The sequence below is a fragment of the Electrona antarctica genome (genome assembly GCF_951216825.1).
Source record: "Electrona antarctica genome assembly, contig: scaffold_40, whole genome shotgun sequence".
In the NCBI taxonomy this organism is placed as follows: Eukaryota; Metazoa; Chordata; class Actinopteri; order Myctophiformes; family Myctophidae; genus Electrona; species Electrona antarctica.
In genome coordinates, this window is record NW_027638523.1 from 694,107 (window position 1) to 711,912 (window position 17,806).

The following is a 17,806-nucleotide window of genomic DNA, read 5'->3' on the forward strand; positions in this document are numbered from 1 at the left end:
CCATCAACTGGAGTCGTAGGTTGTCCGGAATGTAAAGTTGGTACAGGGTTTTGTGAGGTCGTTGAGTTTTCCGGTATATGCGGTCTTCCAATAGGGTGAAAGTTGGGCCCAGGCTCAACTGCTCCTCCCCCTCCTCTAAGAGGCTTTGCAACAAAGCTTGACATTTCAGTTCCGTCTGTTGAGCGGCCCCAATTGCCTCCACAGATATGGGTAGGTCTGTGCAGAGTGTAGTGGTTGCCGACAGGATAGTAGCCCCACAGGGAGTTGGCTGGACATCTCTGGCACTCTGTGACACAGAGCAAGATGCCAGCTCCACAACCCCGGTCTGTGAGGTCATTGCCGGTTGGGAGGGGTGTTGAGGTGGGTGAAAGACCAGCTGAAGCTGAATGTTCTCCATTTGCTTGTCCAACTGTTGGGTTATTGAGTTATTGAGGTTGAGCATTAGTTTTTCCAAACGAGAAATGATGGCATTGGAGAAGTTTGTTAGCGTTCTCTCAATATCCTGGTGGTGAAGTGGTGTTATTGCGGCAGTAGAAGCATTATTGAATTGTGTGGTTTCAGATGTAGTTTGAATTGGTGGAGGAGCAAATGGATTCCTAGGCGAGAATGACACTGATGGCTGGCCAGTCTGTGGTGGCTGGCCATGAGTAACCTCCTGTTGTTGCCCAGGAGGGAAAAGGTTAACACCTAGAGACCCCTCTGATCCTGAGGCAACAGCCCCCCCCTTGTGAGTCAAGTGTGAGAGCCTCCAGGTTCAATGTTGAATAAAGAGAAATTGCATTGTTAATTGGCTGATTGAGCAGCTCCATCACTGATTGAGGAGCAGATCCAGTTTGTCTCAGAGTACCAGGTGGGGGTATTAGTGGTTGAAATAGTTGTGTGTTCTCCAACTCCCACTCCAAGTCCAAGAGGGACACCATTTTGAAACGCTGTTTTGTTTGTTTGAGTTGATTTGTGCTTCCCTTGTGTGTGTTTTCCCAAGAAATGTACAAAATAAAAAATAAAAACTCTGTTTGCCTTTAAGGCTACCTTTTTCACATCAACCATATGACAAACATTATACATCGGGCGCCATTTATTTATGTAGCGGTTTCCCAAATAAAGTTGGACACAGGAGGAGAAACCCTACAAAGGTCACTGTTTGAATACAGCAACCTACCTGTTAACTCAGGGATATATATATATATATATATATATATATATATAAATCTAATAAATATGTACACTTCAATAAACACGTATTTCAACTCAAAACACTCAATCACAGTCAATAAATGCAAAAGACACACATAACTTCAGTTTAAGATTTTGTATTATAAAGAAGGTAAATGCAGTTCCACTTCAGTTCAGTTCATGCATATTACCAATGTCCATTTCTGGTTTTGACAATAACCAAAAGGAAACAAGTGCCGTGCACCACTGTTGTAACCAAAAGAAAACTCCACCTCGGGATTTCGATTTAACCAAAGAAATAAAAGAAAAGAAACAAGGCAGCATCCTGGCGCGTGCGTGTGTGTTGCGTGTGTGTGTTTGTGTGTAGTGTGGGTGTTAGCCCCGCTGCTAGCTCTTTTAGCTCACCACAGCAACCCCAGTAGTTTGTTCAGCAATCAGCTCCCCTCCACAAGACAACTGGCTCTGATGCTTTCCTCTTCGAAAGACGTTGAGACGCAGTGACCTGTCGCTGTGAACCTGCCGTTCAGAACACGGGCTCGGTCGACCCTGGATTAGACGTCAGGTGATCCTTCGATGTGTTCTTTACTTGAACGGACTGAACCGCGGACTTAGCTCGCGTTAATATACTACTGCTCCACCAAGGGTAAAGGCAAAACACCCGTCTTCACCACCAGCTTACGACACACCACCGCTCTCCACACACAGCCTTCACACTCCGCGCCCCTCGTTCAAAATGACAGCTCCATAGCTGATATGGGCTGGGCTTCTGTGGCGTGGCCAACCAGCGCCACGCAACTGGTAACGTAACCGTCCGTCACCGTATGTGTGTGGGGAATGAAATGTTCATTATTATTATTATTGTTTTGGCAGATCGCCACAGGCTTGTCTGATAAAAATAAATATAGTAGACGATAACATTAAGATTATTATTATTATTATTCTCCTATTCGTTTTGTCAGGATCGTTTAAAAAATGAGTGTATCGAGTCTCTTCACAATGCCTCGCAGAGCAAGGTGTTGAGTAGAGCCCGACATCGGTCTCAACGATGTATCCGTCATTGTTGGCGCCGATGCCCGACATCGGACATTATTTCACCGATGTGGCCAAAGTTTTTTTTTAATCATCATTAATGTAATCTACCCCCAACCACCCCTTTTCCCCCTCACTGTATATTTCCCTTTTTACCTCCTTTATGATTAATTCCTGTTGTGTTCTTTGGAAAAATAGAAGTGTATATTTGTACATCTCTAAATGTTTTGATGAATTGAACAAGATGGGCCCTCTGGTAAACAAGTGTAATGCTTTTATTGGGTCGTCCACTCACAGTTAACAGTTTTTGTATTGAGTTGTGCTTGAAATGTACTGTAATTCTGCAAACTGTTTTTTTAAAAGCCACTGCGTGTGCCGTGCCTGTGACTCTGACCATTTATGTGACTCTCACCATTTATGCCAAATATCTTAATAGCTAAACATGATTATGGGTTCAAACTTGTTGTGCTAAACTTATATAGCGGCACAAGCGGAAACAACATGCTGTGTGTCTGTCTGTCTTTTAGGGGACCATGAGTTACCAAACTATATTTGTTATCGTTACAGTTGCTGGATAACCCTTTAGTCTTGTTAGAATAATACTAATAAAACATAATTGTGTTTTACCTGAGAGAGTATTGCACCACATCTTCCTACGTAGTAATGTCAAAGTTGACTCACCAGTCTCCTCTTCCTGTTCCTCTTTAATCTGTGGATGTTGTTGTTCCTCCTGGGCCAGAATGGATCTCCTCTCCTCATATTCAGATGAAACCTCTTTACACACAGACAGAAGGAGGAGAGAGAAGGTAGCATCAGCAGAGGAACTCAAAGTGCTTTTGTCAACACAAAGATGACATTTATTCACCTATTTGTTTTGTCAGGATAACCATCGTTTAAAAAATAAGTGTCTTGAATCTCTTCACAACGCCTGGCAGATCAAGGCGTTGTGAGTAGAGCCTGACATCGGTCTCACCGATGTATCCGTAATTTTTGGCACCGATGCCCGACATCGGACATTATTTCACTGATGTGGCCGAAGTTTTTTTTTATCATCAGTAATGTAACCTACACTTGTCTTTTAGAATGTAATACGCCCTTATGAAACGTGCTATTTTGGTTTGATATAAATTTCTTGCAGCTGCAGAGAATGGATTTAAAAGGCACTGTGTGTGCCGTGCCTGTGGGTCTGGAGCCTAGGCTGCAGCATAAAACCCTGCCCTGCGAGTGACTGTCATAAATGGAAGTCCAGCTGTCATTCCGGACCCCTAACCCTGAGAAAATGTCGTCTGTGTGCAGCCCGGGAAAAGATATGAGAGATGTTTGAAAAGATCAGATATTTGAATAAACAAGCGTTTTCTGCCTGAACTTTTACATGGATCTGAAACTAGAGTACAATATCTCACTCCACTTCTTTGGAATGATGTATTGGGTGAGTACAAACAGAGCGTGGAGCACATTTATGCCGCCCATGTCTCCTTGCTCACTGGGAGCGGAGGCATCCGATCTATGGCTGTGTTTACAGGAATATATGTCATTTATGTATGATCACAGACATTCTAGGGCTAGTAGAACTACTGGTAAATGTAGTTCAGTTCAGCTAGCTTAATGCTACTTGTAGCTAAGCTGGTGTTGTTCAGAGTCTACTAACCTGCAGTGTGTAGATCGATGTCCATATCAAAATCAATGTCCAGCCGTTTGTTTTGTGTCTCCAGCAGAGTTTCTAGTGTCTCCATCTCTCTCTGGAAGAGGTTGACCATGAACTCTCCCACCGCGCTGAGGCGCTCCAACACAAACACTCTGACGCTAAGCTCCACACTACAAACATCAGCAGCGCCACGCTGCTGTTTGTCCACAACAAACAATATATCCTCTCCCACCGACGCTAGCTGTTCATTTATCTTCAGCCGTACAGACTCCATTTTACGCTTTTCACCTCCTTTAGGAGACATTTCCACCAAGCTTTCTGTTCCTACTGTAATATAGAATGTGTAATAGAGGCAGACATATCAACAATTCCCGAGAGGCACGACAACATGTTTGTTCAACAGCATTACCGTGGAAAACAACTGGCGAGGCCACGTGATGCAAACAAGTATTTCCGACCGGGTCAAAGTTTTCACGCATGCGCAATAAAGAATCCAGGCACTGTTGCCTTAATGTCTTTCGCCCCCTGGTGTTGGAGGTGTGTAACTGTCAGATAGATAGATAGATAGATAGATAGATAGATAGATAGATAGATAGATAGATAGATAGATAGATAGATAGATAGATAGATAGATAGATAGTGTTATGACCTGGCTCTTGGGCCATAACAAAGGAGGAAGACACACAGCTGTTTAAAAGTGCACAAACCAATATGTATTTACGATATAATACACGTATGCATCAAACAATACTAAAGTATTAAGTGGCTTGTGTTAATCAGTAGATCAGTAGTGTAAGTGAGTGGATGTGTGGTAAATGTAATGTAGGGTGTTGAATGGTGCAAACAAATGCTGCTGCTCTCATGGAAGGAGAGAGAGAGACCTGGCTCCCAAGAGAAGACTATGCACACACTGCACACAAAACGAGGTAGAGACTGAGCTACACTTCCTAACCGTCTGTCCACTGTACCAAGACATCAGAGACATGTACTTCCCTGCACGGATTACAATCACCCAAGGAGAGTTTGAAAACCACCAAATGTTTAGGCCTATAACATGTTTAAAACATTGAAATACTGCTGTTAACTTGTATAAAGCGTCTCGGATGTATAGGCTAACTATCTCTGACAGAAAATGCACAATCTTTTATAGTCTCACAAGATAGTATTACTCAAAGTGTTAATATAACACAGCTCTGTTTACATGTTTATTGTATTGTTTTATCTTGATTGTTTTGTTCCACTTTTGCTTTGGCAATGTAAACGTTTGTGTTTATGTTTTCTCATGCCAATAAAGCTCCTATGAATTGAATTTAATTGAGTTAGGCCGGCCAACTCCCAGCCCTTTATTTATGTATTTATTTGACAGGGACAATGCTCATTAATCAACATTTCAGTTTTCACTTCCATGTAAATGTGCCAGAGTTAGCCATAAGCTAATTTACATCTGTAGTCCCTGAGCAGGCTCTTAAAATGGTAGTAAAACTAAACATACAATGACACATAAAGTACAATACAATGCAATACAATTCAATACAGATAAAAGAAAGACAGAGTGTATAGTGTGCCAGAACACAGCACCATGCGTTGATGCCATGTGTGCATATGTGCCAGCACCCAACAATATGTCCATTTAAAAAAAAATACAACAGATATAGAACACACTGGGACCACTGGCCAGGCAATTGATTGGCAATTACTCAGGACCTGTGGGAAGCAAAGACCTAGGCCTATAGGAATACACACATGCCCTAGTAGGCCAACTACAGGGGCTGTGACAACAGACAGACAGACAGACAGACAGACAGACAGACAAGCTATTTGCACACTTTTGACAACTTGAATCCATGATGCATTGATATTAAATGGAAAAAGTACTTTGTAATTTCACTAATTTGTCATTAAAATGAATACTTGAGCTACTTTGTCCACCACCGATAACTGGACACCAACATCAGGTAGTCTAAAATATTATCTATGTATTAGTACTAATTACCTAGTAATTATTACTGGTGGTTCATCAGCTGGTGGTTCATGAGCTATGCCTGATTTTCAATCGAGTGCTACAGTGCCACCCTTTGTCCAATGGTTGTGGGCTTTGTGTCTAAGCAGGGTGACATAGCCCTCTAACATATTGCCACATTTCGTGAAAAACAACTGCATGGTTTGGCCTGGAGCGCTGACATAAGAAAATATGTATAATTCAAAATAGTGGGTGATCTAATGCTGCATTCACATGGAATCGGGCAAGCGGTAGACGGCAAACGGCAAAACCTGCTGGACGGCACGGTAAAAAGATTAAATATTTTAACATTGATGCCGTCTGCCGCTACCGTCACCTGATCTAGCTGCCAGGCTGCCGTGCCGTCCTGTTCCGTTTACCGTCCTGCTCCCGTCCACTAAAATGACTTACGGTTTGCCATCTACTGCTTGACTGATTCCATGTGAATGCAGCATTAGCCAGGGTCAGAGGTCAAAAGTCAGAACACGAAAGTTGTTCGACACGAGGAGACGCATAATATCCAAGTTTTATTGTTGACGGTCAAACGGAGCTATACCTGTTCAAATTTTGCATTTTTGATTGAGTTCTATAGCGCCACCCTTTGGCCAATGGCCGTGGGCTTTGCGTTCTCACCGTTTAGCATACCCCTCTACCATATTGACAAGTTTCACGAAAACCGACTGCACGGTTAAGCCAGAAATGTTTTTAAGGGGCCAGGCACTTTGGGCGCGGCCCCTTAAAAACAGACAACTACAATAAGGGACCATAGTCCATTTAGCTTGACCCCTTAATAACTTGTGAAAATTAATTTCTAATCCTTTCTTAGATAGGTGACGATTTGGCAAATTTTTTATATTGTATATTTTCTGTAAAATTTAAATTCTTTGAATTACATCTGACGTGACTGCAGTGATGGTCTCATAATATAATTTTTTCTTGTTTTTAGTTTTTCTTTTGGAGGTTACAAAAATACCAGATACTCTGTATAGACTGCGTTAGCAGAGCTGCCATTACAGCGATAAGGAAGAGTCTAGATAGCCTGGAGCTAGTCGGACTAAACAAACATAACGGAGGAAAAGAATGAGGACTCAGCACTTACATTCAGCTCGTGACCATAATAACTCGAGCATCTTTATTAGCAGCGTCATTATATACACATTGGGTAACAGGCATATCCGGTACTTCCGGTGTGGCACTTCAGAATAAGGGTTTATCGTTTACATATATACAGACAATAAAGATCACATCTTAACAGACTGTCATCATGGGAATGTGTCGCTGCACTAAGAGGTGTTGGTAGAAAGAGTGAGACCACAGCATATCATGATGGATCAATCCACATCTTTAATGTCAATCCTCCGGCTGGCCGGCCTGCCAGCCAGGAGAAGACCCCCAAAACACTGTATTCTAGGTCCACTGGTGACCGTTAAGAAAAGGCAGGTGAAATAAATGCAAAAGGTGGCCGTTTTAAAGATGTTTTGGCCAATCTGCCCAGTTCAAAGCTTGTTGAATGTGTGACTTATATAAATACCACGACAAAATGGTCGTGCATCTGTTCCCAACGAGGCAGCCTGCTCATATCTCACCTTTGGAGGAGAGCTGGCTTGCAGAGCATGGCTTAATACTTAGGCTGATCAGCTGTGGGGCCAATAGGGCTATAATGCTACTGTATATTGATCACAACATGAACGCCAGACATGCATGCCTCGGTAACTCCAAATGTCCTGTGAATCATTTAATATTTCATGACAACATATCATCACAAGACTTATCATCTGAAATACATTATAGCTGTGTCGTGTGTCCAGATTTGATCCATTTCCCCAGTCATTCCGACATACGACAGTGATATTATATTAATCAAATAATAATCATATGCTCTGATGAAAGATATCAAGACCCGGCCCACAACAGCCCTGACAATCAGGCTCAGCTCTGTTGGCACGACAGGTTGTGTGTCGGTCTGGCGAGTGGGAGACTGGGGTTCAATCCCCGCTACCTGCGAAACACTACATCTGCAAAGGGGAATGAGTGAGCAATTGTTCAATAAAAATGGCTTTTATAAAAATTAGCCTTTAGTCTTGAGGTCAAACTTAAACTAAATCTGCAGTTGATTTAGTCGACTAAAATGTCTTTTGGCGGGCCTTGATGCCGTCGTAATGACAGATTTTACACTTGCTGAAAATAGCTGATCTACAAGCTCACAACGCGTCGCAGCGCGACACATGAGCTGGTAGATCGGCTATTTTCAGCATGCGAACCAAGTGTAAAATGACTTTACTGCATCTTTTGTCCACTAGTCTATTTTTTATTTGTTGAAGAAAGTGCCAATATATTTAGTCTTAGTTTTAGTCACCAGAGCTTCGTTTTAATTTAGTTTCCATTTAGTTTCCGTCGGTGGAAAAAGGTAGTTGACAAACTATTTTCGTCTTAGTTTTAGTCGACGAAAACAACACGGTACCCGGTTCCCCAGCATGTTGTTATCGGTTCCTGCTTGGTCACGAGGTTCCCTACCCACGACCCTCTTACCATATTGCAGAATTTCGTGGAAGACGAAAGCACAGAACTGTCAAAATTGTGAAAAATGTCAGAAACCATACGATCAATAAGAGATCTTTGCCGCTTTAGGCTTGATCCCTAATAATAATTAGGGACATTAATATGGTTAATTGGGTATTGGGGGGTAATTGGGTCTTGTTTTGATGGGTTGGTGGGTTTAGGGGTTGGTGGGTTATTGGGTTAGGTTGATAGGAATTTGGGTATTGCCCTATTAATTTCTTTCCACATGTTTAATCATGTTATAAAAAATCATTGACAGGTGAGATATTAAGTTCCCACCCCTGTCTATCCCCTAAAAATACAGAGGGGTCTTTATCTCATTTCTAGCCAGAGATATGATTTTTTGAAACTTTTTTGGTTAGGGGTTTTTAGGGGGGCACTACACAATTTTCACCAAACAATTGAGGGGGGCGTAACGGCTGGATTTGAGCACCCAATGACCCATCAATGACCCCCACCCAATGCTTATTAATTGTCCCTAAACCCTAAGCTAAACCCCCACCCCAAAACACATCAAGGACCACCCCCCAATGCTTATTAATTGTCCCTAAACCCTAAGCTAGACCCCCACCCCAAAACCCATCAAGGACCACCCCCCAATGCTTATTAATTGTCCCTAAACCCTAAGCTAGACCCCCACCCCAAAACCCATCAAGGACAACCCCCAATGCATATTAATTGTCCCTGACCCCTAACCTAGCCCCCCACCCCAAAACACATCAAGGAACACCCCTCAATGCATATTAATTGTCCCTGAACCCTAACCTGCTCCTTAATTGTCAACAACAACATTACAACAACAACATTACCACAACAACACAACAACAACAACAACATTACAACAACAACAACAACAACAACAACAACACCCCACCCCAAAAGCCAATACCGCTGACCTTGGACCCAACGTCAAAAACTAAGTCGGAATACATTCCCTTTGAAATATAAAAACATAATCATAAATACACTTTTCTTGCGAGCTTAGGGAACCAAAAATGTGTCACTACAAACCCTTACCAATCGACTCCAAATCGTCTGAAACATGCTCCTAGCTCATTTCCCAACGACCATTTCGACAGTGCCCCCCCAAGTGCCCCCCCCAGTGTCCCCCAGTGCCTCCCCAGACAGTGCCCTCCCCCAGTATCCCCCCAGTGCCTCCCCAGACAGACAGTGCCCCCCCAAGTGCCCCTCCCAGTGCCTCCTCAGACTGTGCCCCCCAAAGTTTCCCCCAGTGTCCCCCAATCCCCCCCATTTTGACCAAAATACTACCCCTAAGCCCCGCCCACCTGCAGTTTCAGATATTGGGTGAAAAATGAATGGAATTGATACAGAATTGGGCACCCCAATATCTTATCAAGTCCATTCATTTTTCACCCAAAAAGTCTCACTTCTGGTTTCAGATATTGGGTGAAAAATGAATAGAATTGATACGGAATTGGGCACCCCAATATCTTATCAAGTCCATTCATTTTTCACCCAAAAAGTCTCACTTCCGGTTTCAGATATTGTGCCAGTGCCTCTGTAGACAGTGCTCCCCCCAAGTGCCCCCCCAGTGTCCCCCCAGTGCCTCCCCGGACAGTGCCCCCCCAAGTGCCCCCCCAGTGTCCCCCCAGTGCCTCCCCAGACAGTGCCCCCCAAGTGCCCCCCCAGTGTCCCCCCAGACAGTGCCCCCCCAGTGTCCCCCCAGACAGTGCCCCCCAAGTGCCCCCCTAGTGTCCCCCAAGTGCCTCCCCAGACAGTGCCCCCCAGTGTCCCCCCAGTGCCTCCCCAGACAGTACCCCCCCAAGTGCCCCCCAAGTGCCTCCCCAGACAGTGCTCCCCCCAAGTGCCCCCCCAGTGTCCCCCAGTGTCCCCCCAGTGCCCCCCAAGTTCCCCCCTAGTGTCCCCCCAGTGTCCCCCAGTGTCCCCCCAGTGCCTCCCCAGACAATGCCCCCTCAGTGTCTCCAAGTGCCCCCCACCCCCAGTGTCCCCCCAAGTGCCTCCCCAGACAGTGCCCCCCCAATCCCCCCCATTTTGGCCAAAATAATATCCCTAAGCCCCACCCACCTGCAGTTTCAGATATTGGGTGAAAAATGAATGGAATTGATATGGAATTGGGCACCCCAATATCCTATCAAGTCCATTCATTTTTCACCCAAAAAGTATCACCTCCGGGTTTCAGATATTGGGCGAAAAATGAATGGAATTGATACGGAATTGGGCACCCCAATATCTTATCAAGTCCATTAAATTTTCACCCAAAAAGTATCACTTCCGGTTTCAGATATTGTGCCAGTGCCTCCCCAGACAGTGCCCCCCCACTGTCCCCCCAGTGCCTCCCCAGACAGTGCCCCCCAGTGTCCCCCCAGTGCCTCCCCATACAGTGCCCCCCAAGTGCCTCCCCAGACAGTGCTCCCCCCAAGTGCCCCCCCAGTGTCCCCCAGTGCCCCCCAAGTGCCCCCCCCAGTGTCCCCCAAGTGCCCCCCCAGTGTCCCCCAGTGTCCCCCCAGTGCCTCCCCAGACAGTGCCCCCTCAGTGTCTCCAAGTGCCCCCCACCCCCAGTGTCCCCCCAGTGCCTCCCCAGACAGTGCCCCCCAAAGTGCCCCCCCAATCCCCCCCATTTTGGCCAAAATAATATCCCTAAGCCCCGCCCACCTGCAGTTTCAGATATTGGGTGAAAAATGAATGGAATTGATATGGAATTGGGCACCCCAATATCCTATCAAGTCCATTCATTTTTCACCCAAAAAGTATCACCTCCGGGTTTCAGATATTGGGCGAAAAATGAATGGAATTGATACGGAATTGGGCACCCCAATATCTTATCAAGTCCATTAATTTTTCACCCAAAAAGTATCACTTCCGGTTTCAGATATTGTGCCCTTGCCTCCCCAGACAGTGCCCCCCAAGTGCCCCCCCACTGTCCCCCAGTGTCCCCCCAGTGCCTCCCCAGACAGTGCCCCCCAGTGTCCCCCCAGTGCCTCCCCATACAGTGCCCCCCCAAGTGCCCCCCAAGTGCCCCCCCAGTGTCCCCCCAGTGCCCCCCATGTGCCCCCCCAGTGTCCCCCAAGTGCCCTCCCAGTGTCCCCCAGTGTCCCCCCAGTGCCTCCCCAGACAGTGCCCCCTCAGTGTCTCCAAGTGCCCCCCACGTTTTAATGAAAGACAGTGGATCAAGAACCTCAACACGGATTTTCCTGGAGGTTTAAACATGCCAAAAACTTAGACAAGTTGTTTTGATTTTGTACCAAAACTCCACAGACACATAGACAAAGCCAACACTCAATGGAAATCAGACTTTGAATAGGGGACACATTAGCACATTCCAAATCAACCTGGGACAAGAAGCAAAGAGGTGTCACTGACACCAAATGGGCCATTAGACACCGGACCCAGGGAACAAAAGAGAAACACATGTAAATTTTTCTTTTTTGAAATGGAGCCATGGGGTGAATTAACCCCAATAAGGCTAAATAAACCAAAAATCCTACAACAATAGGGTAAACTTAAACTCAGGGATAAACTGGATAAAATCTAAGAGTGATTGGATTAGGCTTCCTTCAAGTACATGGCGAATGCACTCATTCCTTGCAATGTACTTACATACACTTACATATGTTGCGACCTTCGGTCGCAACATATGTAAGTACATTGCACTGAAGTCCCCAGGTCCCCCCAGTCGAGCTTGTACCTGTAACTTGGGGGAAGTCTATTATAATTATTACTGAATTCTCCAGTAGAGACATGTTGCCTCTACAAAAACCACACTACAAATGAAAGAAACCAGAACAAGAGAACACACACCCATTGATTCTGATTGGACGGAATGAAACAATGGCCAAGTAAACCACACCCATCAACAAAGCTAATTGGCTGAATGACTATGAGTCACGCCCACCATTAGGAACACATAAAACCAGGGCTCCAGCACAACTAATCATTCTTCTAACAGAATCTTGCCTGAGGAAGGACCAACCAGTCCGAAACGTCGCTATAGCATGCATCAGATGAACTACCCGAGAGACCACTGCAGAACCACCGGAGAAGCATGGCCTGAGGACAGGTCTCGCTTCCGAGGAGACCCTCCACCTGGACGATGGCCTGGAAACAGGCTACATCACCAGGAGAGACCCAACACCCAACCGCCTGAAGACAGGCCACAATTCCACCGGAGACTGGATGAGCCTTGGATGAACAACAGACCTCAAGACCGGAGGCCTGTATCCCCACCAAGACTCAGAGAGAGATCTCACCAACAGTCCCAGGGAATTCCAAACAACCAACCGCCTGAAGACAGGCCACAGGTCCACCGGAGACGGAACGAGCCTTGGATGAACAACAGACCGCGAGACCAGCGGCCTGTACATCAACCAAGAGTCGGAGAGAGACCTCACCACCAGACCCAATCGGGTACAGTAAGATACAACACACACACCTACACACACACACACCACACAGAAAGAGGTGACTTCTTAAAAGCCATCAGGACCATGAACAAATTGATCATAAGTACACATCATCTGCAGAATGTAAATTCTTCTAGCAGACCACCAGCGAGTATAGCAAGGAAAACACTTGAACTCATCAATTTGATAAAACCAGCTCAACCAACAGCTAAAACTACCCTACTACTCGAAGGGATATCCAGACACTGGTGCCACACAATAATCTTAGCCCTAGAAGAACACTACACTACACTCTTAAACACAACCAAACAAGAGTTAACAGAGAGCTTAACAGAGGACGAGGAGAAAAAAGCCTTCACCATAGCAATCAGATGGGCTAGAAAAAACTTAGGGAAGAGACTAAAACAATTGGAGATAAACAAAGCTCAACAGATAATCACACAGCTAAGAACAAATAGAACTGCAATAGCTCCCCCTCCCCCTCCTGCTGTTGTTTCTCTGCATGCCCCCAATTCCATCTCTCCTCCCACTATTCCTGTTATGCATGTTTCCACTCCCCCTCCTCCTGCCCCATCTGTATGGACGATCCCCCATTGTCCTCCACCCGTACCCTCCCCTTGTGTATCCACTGTCCCTCCCTCTCCTCCTTCACTGTCCTCCACCCTCTCTACCCCAGTTGTATGTATCCCCTTTCTCCGCCCAGCCCTTCTACCTACCCCCCCTACCTCCCAACCCCGTACAGGGACAACAACACCGGGAGCAAGACCAAAGGTACAAACAACAGTAGTACAGGTCCTCCCAAGAAGGGACCTATCACAAGAAGACTTTCCCCACCTGGCCGCACCAATACAGAAGAGCCCACCACAGAGGCAAACACGAAGTAAACAAGACGCACCCCAGGGGGCCAATCCAAATGGCACACCACAACCCCAGAGGGCTGACCGCAGCCGGACGGAACCAACAACACAGGAGAACACCACACAGAACCAGACCCAGGGCACAGAAGGAGATAGAATAGACCCAAGTAGGACCACTACAGACCCAGGAGAGAACCTGGAACAGGGAATAGATGAACCGGAGAAAGATGAACCAAGGATCCCAGGGAAAGTATACAGACACATCAACACGAAGGAAAAGAACACACTTTGGAGACTATACCCAAAGAAAAGCCTCCTCATCGTAGGGGATCGAACCTGGACAACATCCCACCCTTCGGACGAACGGATCTACAAGTGGATTGCTACCCAGGAATGACATTCCAACATGCAAAGACCCTACTAGAGAAAACACCAAAGAACACCACGGTAGCACATTGCATCCTGTCGGTTGGGATAAACAACAAGGGCCACGCTACCGCTTCAGCACAGAAGTCGATGAGATCGAGCATCGTAGCAGCACAGAACGCCTTTCCAGCCGCAAGTATCCATGTCCCTTTAATCAATTTCTCAAATGACCTCCCAGCAAAGGATAGGCATAACTTAAGAGATTTAAATCGCGTTATTGCAAAACAAAATTTCCTCCCGAAATTGGATGAACGGGATTTTAAAGTGGTTCATGATAACATACATTGGAAAACAGAGACAGGCAAAGCAATGCTTGAAAATTGGCTCCTTAGTTTAAACTAATTGACCCCATAAACCAAGAAAGGAGGGGAGGGAAGTCAAACATAATTAATCTGTCCCATTACTTCCAGCCGGATCAACATCAGACCGAACTGCTGGAAAAGGGACTTTCATTTGTCCCGACCCTAGACATCTACAAACAACAAACCAACAGATTAAAGAAGGACCTCTCCCAGTATCACCGCAGACTGAAACTAGCTACACACTTTAGAATGGACCAGGGGAGGGAAATACCACCCTTCCAGCCAGGATCAAACTGGGAACCTGCAGACGCTGTGCTCCCACAGAGCCTGAAACAACTGATCCAGGACGACACAAACACGGTAAGACACATACCAGGACACCTTAAGGAGAAAGATAACCTCACAACAGAACAAGCTAAAGCACTGAGGGAACTAGCCAACAACCAACAGATTGTAATCAAGCCAGCAGATAAAGGCTCCTGTATAGTAATAATGGACAGACACCAATACCTGTTTGAAGGGGAGAGACAGCTCAGCAATCAGGATCATTATAGGCAATTAGACAGACCAATTTACAAACAAACTGCTGTAAAGGCCAAAGCCATCATAAAAAGACTGAGGGAAAAGAAGCACATAAACGCCAAACAACAACAATATTTGCTCGGACAGGACACTCCACGAGCGAGGATATTTTATCTTTTGCCAAAAATCCACAAGAGCCCGGATTCATGGACAATACCATACGAAATACCGCCGGGGAGACCAATTGTGTCTGACTGTGGCAGTGAGACCTATCAGACAGCAGAGTATATTGAACACTTCCTGAACCCACTGTCAATAAGACACCCCAGTTTTATAAAAGACACTTACGATTTTGTAGACAAAATCAAAGCAATAGTAGTACCAAAAGAAGCCTTTCTGTTTTCGATAGATATAGACAGCCTCTACACAAACATTGAGACGACAGCAGGGCTACAAGCAGTCAAGGAAGTTTTCAGTAAATACCCAGACACAAATCGACCAGAGGAGGAATTACTCCAATTGTTAGACTTAAATCTAACCAGGAATGATTTTTCCTTCAATAACAAGTTATATCTACAAACCAAAGGGACGGCCATGGGAAAGAGGTTTGCACCATCTTATGCAAACATTTACATGAGCATATGGGAACAGACAGCCCTAGAAAAATGCAGACTAAAACCAACACATTACTATAGATTTCTGGATGATATCTTTGGAATATGGGAACATAGCAAAGAAGAATTCCAGGCATTTATTGATGTGTTAAATAGCCATCATAGATCCATAACGATAAAATATGTGACACACACGGAAAGTATTGACTTTCTTGATGTCACAATCTTCAAGGGCCCAAACTTCAACACAAACGGGAAATTAGACTTAAAAGTATTCTTTAAGGAAACAGACACTCACGCCTTACTACACAAAACGTCATTCCACCCACCACACTCGTACACAGGTATAGTCAAATCACAACTGCTGCGATTCCATAGGATTTGCACGCAAGGAAGTGATTTCAAAATAGCCTGTAAAACGCTATTTAATGCTCTCAGACTACGAGGTTACACCAGGACATTCCTACGGAAAGCTCACAATACCTTCTTAGAGGTAAGAGTACGGGATCAAGGCCCAAAAATAGCCCTAGTAACCAGTTATTCAACACAGAGCAGACTAGCCAACAACAGATTAAAAAGGAATTTTGAGAACCGAACAGATGATCTTCTAAAGGAATATAAAATAATATCAGCCTACAGAAAAAACAAAAATCTTAAAGACTATCTGGTACAGAGCAAGCTAAAAGGAATCAACACACCAGCACGCCAGAGACCAGAATACTTCAAACCCAAACAAATAGTTAAAAATAGAACTACAAAACGTGTGCTGGAGATTAAACAACAGATAACAGCCAGCACCAGCAACTGTATTTATTTAATCACATGTGAAAAATGTGGCTTACAATATGTCGGAGAAACGAGTAAAACAATAGCTGCAAGGCTGAGACAACACAGGTACAATATTAACAATGCAAAAAAGACAACTACAAGGATTGTCCAACATTTCATGGCACATGGCATTGCAGATCTAAAAGTGTCTGGACTCCAACACAATCCCAACTGGACAGTAGGACAAAGACGTTTTAATGAAAGACAGTGGATCAAGAACCTCAACACGGATTTTCCTGGAGGTTTAAACATGCCAAAAAATTAGACAAGTTGTTTTGATTTTGTACCAAAACTCCACAGACACATAGACAAAGCCAACACTCAATGGAAATCAGACTTTGAATAGGGGACACATTAGCACATTCCAAATCAACCTGGGACAAGAAACAAAGAGGTGTCACTGACACCAAATGGGCCATTAGACACCCAGGGAACAAAAGAGAAACACATGTAAATTTTTCTTTTTTGAAATGGAGCCATGGGGTGAATTAACCCCAATAAGGCTAAATAAACCAAAAATCCTACAACAATAGGGTCAATTTAAACTCAGGGATAAACTGGATAAAATCTAAGAGTGATTGGATTAGACTTCCTTCAAGTACATGGCGAATGCACTCATTCCTTGCAATGTACTTACATACACTTACATATGTTGCGACCTTCGGTCGCAACATATGTAAGTACATTGCACTGAAGTCCCCAGGTCCCCCCAGTGCCTCCCCAGACAGTGCCCCCTCAGTGTCTCCAAGTGCCCCCCACCCCCAGTGTCCCCCCCAGTGCCTCTCCAGACAGTGCCCCCCAAAGTGCCCCCCCAATCCCCCCCATTTTGGCCAAAATAATATCCCTAAGCCCCGCCCACCTGCAGTTTCAGATATTGGATGAAAAATGAATGGAATTGATATGGAATTGGGCACCCCAATATCCTATCAAGTCCATTCATTTTTCACCCAAAAAGTATCACCTCCGGGTTTCAGATATTGGGTGAAAAATTAATGGAATTGATACGGAATTGGGCACCCCAATATCTTAGCCAGTGCCTCCGTAGACAGTGCTCCCCCCAAGTGCCCCCCCCCCAGTGTCCCCCCAGTGCCTCCCCAGACAGTGCCCCCCCCTCAAGTGCCCCACAAGTGTCCCCCCAGTCCCTCCCCAGACAGTGCCCCACCAAGTGCCCCCCCAGTGCCTCCCCAGACAGTGCCCCCCAAGTGCCCCCCCAGTGTCCCCCCAGGGCCTCCCCACACAGTGCCCCCCTAGTGTCCCCCAAGTTCCCCCCCCAAGTGCCTCCCCAGACAGTGCCCCCCAGTGCCTCCCCAGACAGTGCCCACCCAAGTGCCCCCCCAGTGACTCCCCAGACAGCGCCCCCCAAAGTGCCCCCCAATCCCCCCCATTTTGGCCAAAATAATATCCCTAAGCCCCGCCCACCTGCAGTTTCAGATATTGGGTGAAAAATGAATGGAATTGATATGGAATTGG

The 17,806-nt window shown here is 45.5% G+C and overlaps 1 protein-coding gene across 1 annotated transcript in view; it reads right to left on the reverse strand.

Moving 5' to 3' along the window:
• LOC306917984 (uncharacterized protein) overlaps positions 1 to 17,806 on the reverse strand; it is a gene marked incomplete at its 3' end in the record, with an annotated part of 316,989 nt that overhangs the window by 10,431 nt on the left and 288,752 nt on the right. Inside the window, exons 2-3 of the mRNA XM_079530884.1 lie at positions 3,851 to 4,268; positions 2,884 to 2,976 (exon numbers count right to left, since the gene is read on the reverse strand). Coding sequence (XP_079387010.1) covers positions 2,884 to 2,976; positions 3,851 to 4,151 — 394 coding nt within the window. The 5' untranslated portion in view covers positions 4,152 to 4,268. The remainder of the gene's footprint in view (positions 1 to 2,883; positions 2,977 to 3,850; positions 4,269 to 17,806) is intronic.